Below are 13,348 nucleotides of genomic sequence, written 5' to 3'. Positions count from 1 at the left end.
ATGTTACTTTTATTGGAAGAATCTATTATTATTGGTTAAAGCAACACAAAAATAACAGTGATACATTCCAATAAATTCTGCTGTTTTGTTTTTTTGTCTCTAGCGCAAGGCTGAATAATAGGGTTGTTTGTTGTTAAGCACAGATCTTTAAAGTGTACTATTTGTGTTCTGCCCAATGTGAATATCAAATGTTGAAACCCGGTTAGGCTAACTACGCTTCGTCCATCACCCTCTACATCGTAATTCATGGCTCAGTAATTACATTTTTCTTGATTTTAAACTTTGGTAATTTTATAAAATGTTTCAAAAATCTTTAGTGATTTACTGTGTCATTCTATGGTGAAATATTTTTATGGCTTAATTTATATTTTTTATGTGTTTATAATTTACATCGAATAAAGCTCGCCAGGTCGCGTAAATACTGAAACTTAATGGATGCATGGTAGTCTAGGCTTAAGGCTGTTGTATGCATTTGGTATTTAAGAATAAAGGGAAAATTTCGAAAGAAACGTTAACTGAAGGTAAGCCAAAACACACAAAATGTTGTCTGCGTTCTTTGTATAAGTTATCTTTATAGTAATTTTTTTTCTTGTGATATCTATTTTATTATACTGTAACTAAAAGTATAATAATAATGCTTACGCAATTTCTGTAAATTATTATAAATATAAGGCATTTGTTAAAGAAAAAGAGTTGTTAATGTTATTATAGGGATAACCCTTTTTCTAAACTGATGAAGCATGTTTACTATAAATTATACTTATCATAAGATGTTAGCATTAAAAGTATTATAAGTAACTTAAAATGCCCCAAATACTTCTAACTGTTGTATTTGTTATATCCCAGCTGACCTGATTAATTCTGTATTGGGTAACGTACTTTAGTCAGTAATGCGCGATGCGAGATTTTGAGAAACTTACTAACATCCTTTACCATTTACTTAATTTACAAAACAAAACAAGTTGTTGCTGTTTATAATAAAGTAAAACAAACTATACAATAACTGAACTAAATCAGTGTACATAGACATTTAAGTTAATTAAGTGGCACAGTATTACTGAGAAAGATAATCAGCCAAAGTTTGTTATTTAATCCTCATGCACAATTCTTAATTTGGATAAGGTTTTGAAAACCATTAAGGACTGGCTAAGTGAGCCATGTGTTACTATTTATTGAAAGTTCTTGAATATTGGATAGGTATCAGAAGATAAAAGTTGGCTGATATCACCCTTTTTTTCAAGGGAGGTGATAAAAATTACTCGGTGATAATAGGCTTGTCAATCTTATATCAGTGATGGAAAAATGTTTTTGAAAGGCTGAAACAAAATGCTTTGCAAAGTTATTTGAAAAGATTAAAATTTTGTGAGATAGTACATATGATTTAAATAGAGTAAAACCTTGCTTTAGAAAAATATACATATAAAAATGGCTGGTTTGGGTTGAGAAAATTTTTTATGCAGAGGAGTGAACAACGTTTTGACCTTCTTCGATGACTGCTCCTCTGCATAAAAAAAATTTTCTCAACCCAAACCAGTCATTTTTACATATACATTTTTCTATACAAGTGGGTTTTCTCATCATCACTGATTAAAACCTTGCTTTACCAATTTTTTGACATTCTTTTAAAAGGTTACTGTATACATAGATTGGAGCAGGGTTATTGGTTTGGTGCATTTTCAAAAGACGTCTAATAAGGTACCACACACACACACACACACACACACATGCAAAAACAAACAAACTTGTTCTAAGATATCTTTGTTAGTATTGTTTGATAGATTTTTTAGGCAGAATTAAGTTTTAATAACTTTTGGACATCTTAAACATTTATATCAAATGCTATATATATCCAACTTAGAAAGCATCAAGAAGAAACAAGTCCAAATATTCAACAGATTTTCCAAGACATATTCATACAACTGCAAGCATAGTTCATGATCACGGATCGAGATTAGTAAATGATACAGAAAACAAGATTCTTAATCTAGGTCTAAACTTTATCATACAATCTAGCATAGTTCTAGTTCTTGACATATCTGCAACCTTAGAATCTGTTGCAAAAATAAAAAAAAATACTTAAATTTTTACAAGGCTGTAAATCAGAAACTATTCGAGATATTGATCTAATCTTTGGCAGTGTTTCATTATATGGGTAGATGAGCACATGTGAATTTTTTCAAGGCATTCTGAGGGGTCATCTGGAAAATTTTCCAAAATCTGGATGATTTAACATGGAATGACCCAATAATGAAACCATGTTTTTACTATCACTGTTTAAATTGTAACAATATTTTTATTTTATAAATTAATTGCAATTAGAAATAATTTAGTGGTTAATAAATCAGTTCATTCATTTTACAGTAAACAGTAAATTTACCTAAACAACAGATTTGACGATTATTTATTTAATGAATAAAATAATTCTTGTTTGCAAACATTGCAAATCAATAAAACCATAGTATATGAATTAAAAAATAAAAGTACTATAAATTTAGAGTGAAAAAATTAGCATTGTAGTTTTATTAAGCTTTAAGGAATATCCATTTGTGAATCTGCCTAAGCTGCTTGTATTCAATGGTGAAAAAAAATCTTTCCTGACACAGTAACACTCCTTGACTCACAGCTCACAAATATGGCTATTTTTGTTCAGTGCTTCTTGCTATATGCAAAATACTTTTTCACATGCCACAAGCTTTGAGTTCCTATATACCCCACAATCAGTGTGGTTCAACTCTATCTCTCATGGAAAACATCATACAACAATCTCACAAAAGTAGCAGTGCAACACCCCCTCCTCTTGCATATGACTTCCTCTATTTGAGTCTACTGAAGTATCACTTCTTATTTGGGAATGATATTATTAAAACATTTTTGTGTTCTCTACCAGCATTCTTTTTTTTATAATTTCATATTTTACTTTTGTTCCTACTTACACTATAACAGTGTTAAGTGGTCACTTATCTTTATTAATCTGTGTATTTTCTGGTTTTTACTGAAGTTTATGTTTCCACTCCAAAAGTGATATAATTTACTTCCAACATAATTACACAGGCTTCAGGTGGCAGTACTCATCAAAGGAATTGTCAGCTTTCATACATTGAGAAATTGAAGATTATATGAGTTGACCTATGTTGGGTCTTGAGTCTGAGATGCCGATACTTTGGAATACTGTCACCTAATTTTGGACAGATAAGCTGTTATATTGTTATAGATTTTTTAATACGTTTTGATATTAATATTATTATTTCTTGTTATTTGTCTTCAGTAACATAAGATTAGTTAGATTTGTAAATACTTATTGTAAGGGTAGGGTTTTTAATTAGAGCTTAGTGATATCCTTTGTAGTGTAACATTAAATTAGGCTAAACATGTGTGTTTATTATTGCCTGTCATTCATTTTACTTTAAAAAGTACAATTTAATAAATTCCTTATTGTTAGTGCACTCAAATTTGATTTATAAAGACTATTTCCTTTCAGTAGTTATCCATATTTTACAATTAAGTTGGTTTGTGAGGACTCTAAGGCCAGGGTCCATTCAATCTTTTTCCAGTGTTCCTCACCTTCTTTCTAAAACTGCTGAACCTGTTTGGGACAATGTTGATTTTGACATTTTTACTTCTCTTGATTATATCATGCTTTTTCAGGCCTCTCTTCATTTACCTGTCCTGGCTTTTAGGGTCCCTTTGTTAGTTTTATTTTTTATGCTGATTGGAGTCCTGTTATCGATTTGTCCCACCTCAATCACTTCTTGTCCTGATTCTTTTTCCATCTTACTATCTTGTTGTTTATCATACTCTTTTGGGCCATTTTTCTTGGACTGAGGATGTCCAGAGTAGATATTTATATTTTTTATACCTACATTTTTATTTTTCATCCCTCAAGATATTATTTTAGGTTTGTTCACCATAGTACTGAGTACCAATTTCATGCCCTACTTTTTGAGTTATTTCAGATCTGTCAGTCATTTGTTTGGTGGTCAGAGTTTTACCCCGCTTTAGCAGGGGAGGGAGAATTGTACTTAAACCATAAATTGGTTGTCTGTCGTATGTTAGCTCATTTTTGTTTTGGAGTTGTCAATTTATAGTTGTGAAGCTTGGGTGATTGGACTTTCCAGTTGGAAAAGTCTTTCTTATTGCCTAAATTACATTCTTGTCTTTTGGTGATGTTCTGTTTGATGCCCAATTTTGTCAGGGCCATCTTTATTCTCTTTGACTGCTTTTGAGGGAACTTTCAGTTATTTACACCATTACTGTTAACTGTTTTATGACTAGTAAAATTTTATCATTTTGGGGTATGTGGCTTCCAAGGAAGCATTTATTCCCTTGGGTTTAACACATATGCCATCTCTTCAGTGGATGCTGAACAAATGATGGAATCTTGTTAGTTTTTCTGGGTTCTCTTCGTAACTTTCCTCCTTCCCTGTTTGATGATATGCATTGTTGGCTGAACAAAGCCCTCATGTTGTCAAGACCACTTTACCCCTTTTATCTGGACTTGTTTTTCTTCTCTGAAGCTTACCTCTATCTTTTCCATTCCCAAGATTAAATAAATCAAATACAGTTAGCTTTTGAAAATAGGGTTTTCGTGGTTACATGTTGCATTGTATCTAGTGTTGATATTCCTGTGGAAGATTCACCACATTTTCTCTCCTCCTTTTTCTTCCAGTAAAATATAGTAGTTCTTACTACTTTCCTTTTCCAAGCTATTTGGGTGGTGGACCATGGAGGTATCTACCTGAATATGATAGTGCTATACAAAAGAAAAAGAAAAAAAGAATCTATTCAGTTGAGATTTGGACATTGATGTTCTGCTGGAGTAGTTGATGAGATGTCCTCCATACTGATACTCTGTCTCTAAATGGGTCTGACCATTTCAAATGAGCTGTCAAAATTGCAGCTCACACCTTTGCTCTGATTCCCTCATCCTCTTCCCACATAGGTGTTGGTTCATAGTGGCTGGGTTTTGGATTCAGAGCAGTAACAATTAGCATAAATTCTCACAAATGTATTACTGGTGTGTCTGTTCCTTTTTATGTTGTGGTTCATGATGATGAACAGGTAGGTTGGTGTGGTTCTTCTTTTTGTGTTACCCATTGAAAATTCTCATATACCAAGGAAGATACTGCTGCACTGGAGGTGGTTCCTGTGTGATTGATTTTGAATGAGAGATTGCATAATATGAGGATGTTTTGATATTTTGTTAATCCATATGTTGGATTCCTGGGTCAATAAGTTATTATGAATTTGCTGGCTTGTGCCCTGTTCATGGATTGATGAGCATGATATCTCCCTCCTGTCTGCTGAACTTAAGATGAAGACAGTATGTTCCTCTTGCCTACCTCCACCTGACAGCTGGATTTTGAATTGTAGTTGACTTACTGCTGGTATGATTCTTTCTTACCTCGACATGGATGTTGATTCCCAATGGTTGGGTTTTGGTTTGTAGTTGACTTGCTGCCAGTATGATCATCCGCCTACTCTCACATGGATATTGGTTCCTGGTGGCTGGGTTGTGGATGCAGTTGACTTGACATGTATCATCTGTTGTGACCTAGCTGCTTTAGTCTTTGGAGCACACCCTTTAACTTTCACCCAAAGGATTAAGTTTCCAAAATCATCTGGTTCAGATCCCTATCCAAATGTTGTTCTCTCCCTTTTGGATATGATCATCCATTTTCCACAGAGGGCATAGAACATACCTGGTACAGATGTGATGTGGTCTCCCACATAAGGTCCTCTTTATACTGAGATAACCTCAAATGCTTTCAGTGGGTACTTCTTTTTCCCTTACACCAGTTCCACCTATTCCATGTAGGATTATAGCTGTATCTGTGAGAAATGTTAAGATATCATATAGGAAATTATAGTTTTTCCTATACTGAAACATGTTTCTGATATGTACCTTATTTTCACTCACACTTTCCACCCTTCCTCCCCACTGAAACCTGGTGCTTCCATTTGCTGTTAAAACTTAATGATAATTTGGTAGAATTCAATAGAGGGAGTTGTGCACGAGGAAGGTGCATTGCATTCCTATTGGTGGAGGGTTTTATGATAATTTACACATGATCGGGGGGGTACAGGGGAGCTCAAGGCTTGCATCATTAAAAGATGTTTGCATATGAAGGGTAACACAGAAGAATAATAACTATATCTGTGAGAGAAAGTAAATACCTGTTGGAAATACATTTTGAATACAGGAAAATTATATCATTCCAACATTGTACATATCTAAATGTGTTTAAAATACTTTCATGATCCATAAGCAAAAAGAAATTGAAAGCAACATATACAGTAACTAATTAAAAACAAATTATTAAACTCATACATTTACTATACTTTGACACGATAGTCTAATTCTTGCTCTATCCAATTATATCTAGACTTTATAATGTTTTCAAATTTGTGTTTCATAAATAAATGTTCTAATCACTTGATGTGGCATTACAACAAGAATTCAAAAAGGCCTGTAAAGAAACTAATATAGATGGTTGAAAGTCAAGAAATGGATAATATATTTCAAAGGAATGATAGATTTAACAAAAATTAGTTATTTAAATTAATTGCTATGTCAGGTGACTTCAATGATTATGAAAGATTAGTCAAACAGGAAATAGGGCATGTGAATAAAGACTAACTGAAAATGTAAAAATTAATAGTAAATTTTTGTTAATATATCAAGGGTAAGCAAGATGTTAGGATGGGAGTAGAGTCTTTCAGGGATTGTATCTGATGATTATGGGATGGCTGAGCTATTACATTGTTGTTGTTTTTTCTAAGTATTCTCCATCCTGAACATTTGCTATATGGAATGAAGATTGAACAAAACTATCACATTTAATTCTTTGTTTACTCATGAATAGTAGAATAACAGCAGCAACAACAAACATTTGAAATTTTTTTTACAGTAACAAACATTCAATCATTTAACATTTTGGAATATATGTATTCCATCTTCATCAAGTTATATTAAACAGAAATTATTAGGTACAAACAATTATGAAGTTTTAACATTCTGTGAAAAAATAATTAAAATACTGAATAAAATGATGAAGTAAAGTAAAAGACAACCAAGTAAACAAGAAAGGACAGGACAGTGTAACAATTGTAACAGTGTTATACAAGTATTCAGAATGTATGTAATTGTAATAAAGCTGTGCTATTATTTAAAGTTGAGAGCTCATTTGTATTAGATAAACTTTCTTCAATTAGAAGTTCAGTATATTAGATGATCCAGATCCAAAACATTCAGTAATTAAATCACGTGTCAAATATTTGTTCTTTTTGTCATTGCTCTACTGCTTTTCCTTAAACTTCAATTCCCATTGAATGAATTCTGTGTTTGTTAAGAAAACATTGGGAAGTTTAAAAAATGATAAGTTCTTCTGGAACTTAAGTGCTTAGGGTATTTTATTTTTAAACTTTAGCAAATGAGATATTCTAGGTGTCCTTATGTGTATGTAAATATATTTACACAGATATAAGAAATGCTCATTTCCTGCAGATTGTGGTGTAGGACAATTTATATTTAAATAACAGTAGGAAATGTTCCTACATTGTGGGTTCTGGTATAGAATAATTTTTACCCAAATAGCTACAAGAAATATTTCTTCCCTGCATATTCTGGTGCAGAATAATTTGTATCAATACAGTTGTAGGAAATTTCTATTTCTTTCAGATTCTGGAAAGCATGAAAGTCACAGTGACTACACTTGGAGATGACATTTTTACTTTAGATGTAAGTGATGATATGGAACTAGTGAATTTCAAAGCTCTATGTGAATATGAATCTGGAGTCCCTGCAACAGAAATAGTAGTAACCTTTGAAGGACGACCATTACTTGATGATAGACAACCTTTAAAAGGATATGGAGTGAAAGAAGGAGATGTTCTACTTATCCAACAAATTGTCCATCAGAGACAAAGTGGAAATCCACAGCAAGCTTCAGGTAACTTTTTATTTTTCCACATAAAAAAAAAATAATAAGTGTTCTGGTTGACCATTCTTTTACACCACCCAATTAGTATGCTGTTGTTAGTAGTAAAACAATAGGATTTTAGATGGTATGTACAAAAACATTGAATACAAATTCAGAGAGTTTATAATTTCTTTTTATGGAATACTCATTTGGTCATATTTGAAGTATACTTTTTTGTGTATAAAAATATTTTTAATACCTTTTTTGTAAATACTTTTCACTTTAATTGTGATTTCTGTTTATTTTTTACCAGACTTTGCCTATATAAAAAAAACAACTGATATATTTCAAAACATATATACCTCCTCTTACACTTATAGCTATTATTTAAATGCCATTGTTTCTTGTTTTGCTTATCTAAACATTGGTCTGATGTTTCTCTCTTCCTCCAGTCTGTAATATCTTATTTAATTGCCCTTGCCAACATTTATCTCTTGATAATCTCTACCAATGTGAATGTGCCATCTATCTTGGAACTATATATAAGCACTTCATTCAAGTAATTTTATCACTGTTTTTAAACAAAGCATCATTAATGAGTTTCCCTGTATTGTAATTGTTTGGAAATACTTTGAATAGTCTTGTTATCCAGTTGAATTTCTAATAATTATTAGTAAAATATTAAGAAGAAAAAATATTTTTCTTCTGATTGGCAAGCTGATTTACTCTGAATTTTCAGATTATTATTTCTGACATGGAGGCAATTTCAGCCTTTCCTATCCCACCTCTAATATCTTGTGTCACACAACGAACAGAAGGTGGGTGGGTGGGTGAGGTAGGGTATTGAGACCGTCAGATGATTCTTGACATTTTGGAGAGACTTTAGATTCACTTTTTTTTGTGCCTTCTTTTTGTCTATGAGACTGTCTTAAGTTTATGGATTACCAGCTCAAGGTTCTGGGATTCAATTCTCTAGAATAGATGAGGCAGCTGGCCTGAAGTTGTTTGCTTTAACAAAACAACTTACTTCACCTCACAAAATGCTGTTCCAGTTAAGGGTCATCGACACTGTTTTTAAATGATGTACAGTAAAACACAAGTTCTACTAATGTTTGATGTTTAGGACTTTTGAGCCTGCACCTTACTTGATGGCTGAAAGGCCTGGGAGCAGATTTTTAGTTTTTTCTTCATACCCAGATACTGATGCTAGAGGGTTTACTTTTCAGTAACATGAAAGAACATGTTTTATAAGACATGTTGTCAGAACTTTGCGATTTAGCCTAACACTGCCAGATGGAGACATTTTCTGATTCTCAAATAATACATCTGCTCCTCAGATTTAAGGGTTCTAAGATGAATTTTATACTTCACCTAAAAAGATTAATATCCCCTGATTGGACAGAGTAAGTCTGTATACGTACAACTTTAAAATTTAACATTTTGTTTCCTTTTATTTCACTTTGTTAGAAGACTCTCAGGATCAACAACTTGATGATGAGCTGGATCCTTTGTTATCATGCATGTTGGTTTAAATTTCAACTTTTGTGTTCCTCATTCTTGTTCTTGGAGTCTTAAATTACATTAGCTTTTAAAGGGATCATAGTTTCACCTCTGTTTGTGAGTCCTGATCCCAACATCGTTGTCTCAGTACATTGTTACCCAGAATAGATTCTGTCTATATCCAAGGTTTCTGCTGCACAAGCAGATTTCCAGCAACTTTGCTAATTATTGTATAACAACAGGGGGTATGAGAGCTCAGTTCCAAGAATTTCTAAATGTGTGGTAATCTTAACCCTGGGTACTGTGGGGTTTCCATCTCCCACAGTTCATCGGCATTAGAACAAGGGGTATCTGAATTTTGTTGGTCTGGAAGTAGTGAGAAAGTTTAGTTTACCTCTTCAAAAGTTTTATTGCTGTCACTTGTTGGGCTTATGCAGACAGGAGATTTGGTATCCAGTCATCAATCTTTATTGTCTATATCAATACGTAGATTTTCCACGATTCACAAGATACTCATTTCTCATCCTTGTGTTGATTTTCTTTTTACTGGAATAGTAGAAGCACATTTTGATTATAGTAAATTTCTATCTGCACTTTGCCATAATAGTGGAGTTGCACCACTTTCAGCATCTGTAGTGCACAAGGGTCAGGTACTACAGTTCTGGGTTTGTTTCCTTTGGATTTGCATCCACTTTACCCAGGTGACTACTTACTGCTGGTATGATCTCATCAAATGATGAAACCATCACATCATGATTCTTCTTTCAGAAACAATTAAGGCAGGCTTCCATTTTAGGACTGAGACATATTATTTCTCCAATTCAATATGTCATCAGTCTGGGTATTATTTTTTTGTCACACTCTTACTTATCTCTCCTGCTCCTACTGCACAAATTGTGCTTTCTCTTCTGGGAATGTGAGCATTGCTTAAACCCATTGTGCCTTTAGAACAAGAACACAAGGAATTCTTTTATTGGTCTTTTTGCAACAAAGGGTCATAAACATTGATTCATTGGTTTTCCTCACTTTTCTTAGTCTGGATCATTCTTTGATCTTGAGCTAATGCTAAGTCAGGACACTACTATGATATGGGTTTCTCTACTGCCACCTTGTCCAAACTTCTACTTTCTTTATGAATAATGCCTTGCTTTAGGGATGGGGTGTATATACCAACAGTCAGGAATTTCAGGATCTGTGTGCTGATGAAGAGGATTTCCTAGGATTTTTGTGGTCTCGCATTGCATTGTCTCCAGTGTATGTATACCTTTCTCTGGCCTCTCTAACACAATTTCTCTCTTTATTTTCTTCTAGTGGAGTATGGGAGTCCTTATCTCTTTTTAGTTCCAAGCTACTATGGTGGTGGATAGTGGAAACATCCTTCTGAATGTGTTAATGATATGTAATACAAACAATAATTAATCCATTCGCTTGAGAGAAGGACAGTGGTGTAGATTACGAGATTTTATCTCTAAACTTGTCTATTTCAGGGGGTGTTGCAGCTTTGCAGTAAGTCATCAAAATTGCAGTTATTTTACTCTCACATGGATGTCAATTCCCAGTAGCTGGGTTTTGGATTCAGAACTGGTCAATTCAAGTCCTTACACGTGTATTACAGGTGTCTTTGTTCCCTCACTCTATTGGTCTCATGTTCTTTACTATTGTGTTGCAGGTCACAGTAGATAATCATCTTGGTTACTAGTTTTTTACCCTCAAAGGTTTTTATATGCTAAGGATGTTACTGCACTTTGGGTGGTTCCTGTCTGATTGGTTTTCAGTGGGATATTGCACAATACAGGGTCATCTTTATTATTCCAGTCATCTGAATGTGGGATTCCCAAATTGGACAAACACTTTATCACTTTTTTGTCAAGTGTCCTGTTCACAGATCAGTAGGTTTGTTATTTTCATCAGGTATGCTGACATTAAGGTGAAGATGATATGATCCTTTGTACTCTCATATGGAATTTCTGCCTTCTTCATTGTTCATAAGTGTATGTTGTACATGACTTACAAATAACAAATAATATATATAATAAAAGTAAAAATGGTTATTTAAAGTGTAAGGAAATACTTAGATATAGGAACAATAGAGTAGGATGTTTGTCTGGGAGTTTGTTCTAAATTATGGTTTGATCATAATGTTTTAATAAGATCAATCATGCAAGTGTTACTATTAATTTTATTATGTGAATTTTTCATATTGAACACATGATAAGAAGAACAATAAGATAGAACTATCATAATTGTAACCACAAAAGAAGGAAAACTAGATTTGAGCTTTTGTGATGATGAGAAACCCACTTGAGGTAAAATATATCTCAGGACAGTTGGTATGGGTATTAACACTTTTATTATCAAAATAGAGCAAAGAACAACGTTTTGACCTTCTTTGGCTATTTTCAAATCATCTTTGTTAACCTGAAGATGACATAAGGTCTAAACATTGTTCTGTACTTTATTTTGATAATAAAGTGTTAATATCCATACCAGCTGTCCTGAGATAAAGATTTGAGCTATGTGTTACTGTTAAGCAAGTCTGGTAGTGAAAATAAAGTAGTGTGATTGGTATTCAGTTTCTTTTTGACAAGAACTTTGCATAAAGTGGGGGGATACTGGATAGTTAAGTACTGGAGTTATAGCTAACTTTATTATGTAGAAATGAACTAGCTTTTGTATTATAATTGTGATCATTAATATTTAATTAATATATTTGTCAGGTTTGAACAAATTGAAGTTGTATATATGTTTAAAGTTTAAAAGTCTGAGATTTTTACTTTCATATGTGCTTTGGAAAATGCTTAAGCTTTTTTATATGAATGTTCTATTGCCTGTTGTTTTAAATGATAACAAGGCTTATACTTGTATGTAATATTGATATTTCTGTATAAAAGTGAAACTGAAACAGTTAGTTTCTGCATCGATGCTTTTCATGGAATTCATTGCATACCATCTTCTGAACTTGGACTTTCAAATTTCCCACTTATTTGACACTCATGAGCTTGTTTACGATGAAAATATTTATTTCGTTATAAAATCTTGTGATTAATTGTTGTTTTTTCATGTGACAGGTTTAACATTTCCAAATATTGACTTTGGAAACATTCACATACCACCTGTGGGACAAAATCAGAGAACACTAGGTAATGTTCAAACATGCTGTTCTGTTTGTAGATGTTAATGTTTTACTGAAACATATTGTAAATAAAGTAGAAAACAATCTCTAAATAATTAAATAATCTTTCTTTAAACCAATTTGTTAAAAATGCCCTGTGGTAATGGTTGTAATTATGAATTAATTGAACAACAAATTTAAATTTATTTTTATACTCAGATTTGAATTAACAGTGTTTGTATAACTCCATAGTGATGAAAAAATAACTAAATGTTAAATATTCCTTTTGATATGGGTTCTTAAGTAGTAACAGAAGTGACTTAGTAGTGATTCTTTCTGTTGGTGTGTCAGGTCTTAAGTAATGACAGAAATAAGTAGGTAATAGTTATTCATACTGGTTTGATTAGTGCTAAGCATTAACAATTAAAAATTCTTCCTGTTTGTGTGGCAGGTCCACAGAGGACAACAAATTAAAGAATACATTAGGTCTGTACATATCAGATTCTACTTTCAGTTTTACCTTTATAAAAATAATCTTTAATTTAATCAAACTAGATGATAACTTTTCCTATTGGTTTCACACTTACAAAGCAATGACAGAAATAACAAGGTAGCAGTTCATTCTCTTGATCTAGCAAGGCCCTAAATAATGGCAAAAATAACTAGGTACTAATTCTTCATTGTAGTTTGATAGGTACTAATTAATTAATTGCAAATTAAATATTAACAAACTGTAAATGTTTCTTTGAACAATGTTGATGAAAGTATCCGATAAGCAAATTCTGATGATGAGTTGTGTTAAAAAAATATTTTCTGT

The 13,348-nt window shown here is 32.6% G+C and overlaps 1 protein-coding gene across 4 annotated transcripts in view; it reads left to right on the top strand.

Moving 5' to 3' along the window:
- The first annotated feature begins 390 nt into the window (after positions 1-390).
- Positions 391-13,348, top strand: part of LOC143233305 (protein DDI1 homolog 2-like) — a 51,401-nt gene continuing 38,443 nt past the window's right edge. For 2 of the 4 annotated variants that reach the window (XM_076469436.1, XM_076469434.1), the window contains exons 1-3: positions 391-521; positions 7,679-7,949; positions 12,488-12,559. In XM_076469436.1, coding sequence (XP_076325551.1) covers positions 7,691-7,949; positions 12,488-12,559 — 331 coding nt within the window. In that variant the 5' untranslated portion in view covers positions 391-521; positions 7,679-7,690. The remainder of the gene's footprint in view (positions 522-7,678; positions 7,950-12,487; positions 12,560-13,348) is intronic. The other 2 variants (XM_076469437.1, XM_076469435.1) reach the window with 1 other exon arrangement.

Source organism: Tachypleus tridentatus, chromosome 12 (genome assembly GCF_004210375.1).
Source record: "Tachypleus tridentatus isolate NWPU-2018 chromosome 12, ASM421037v1, whole genome shotgun sequence".
Classification (NCBI taxonomy): Eukaryota; Metazoa; Arthropoda; class Merostomata; order Xiphosura; family Limulidae; genus Tachypleus; species Tachypleus tridentatus.
This window is presented reverse-complemented; position numbering and strand designations above follow the sequence as displayed.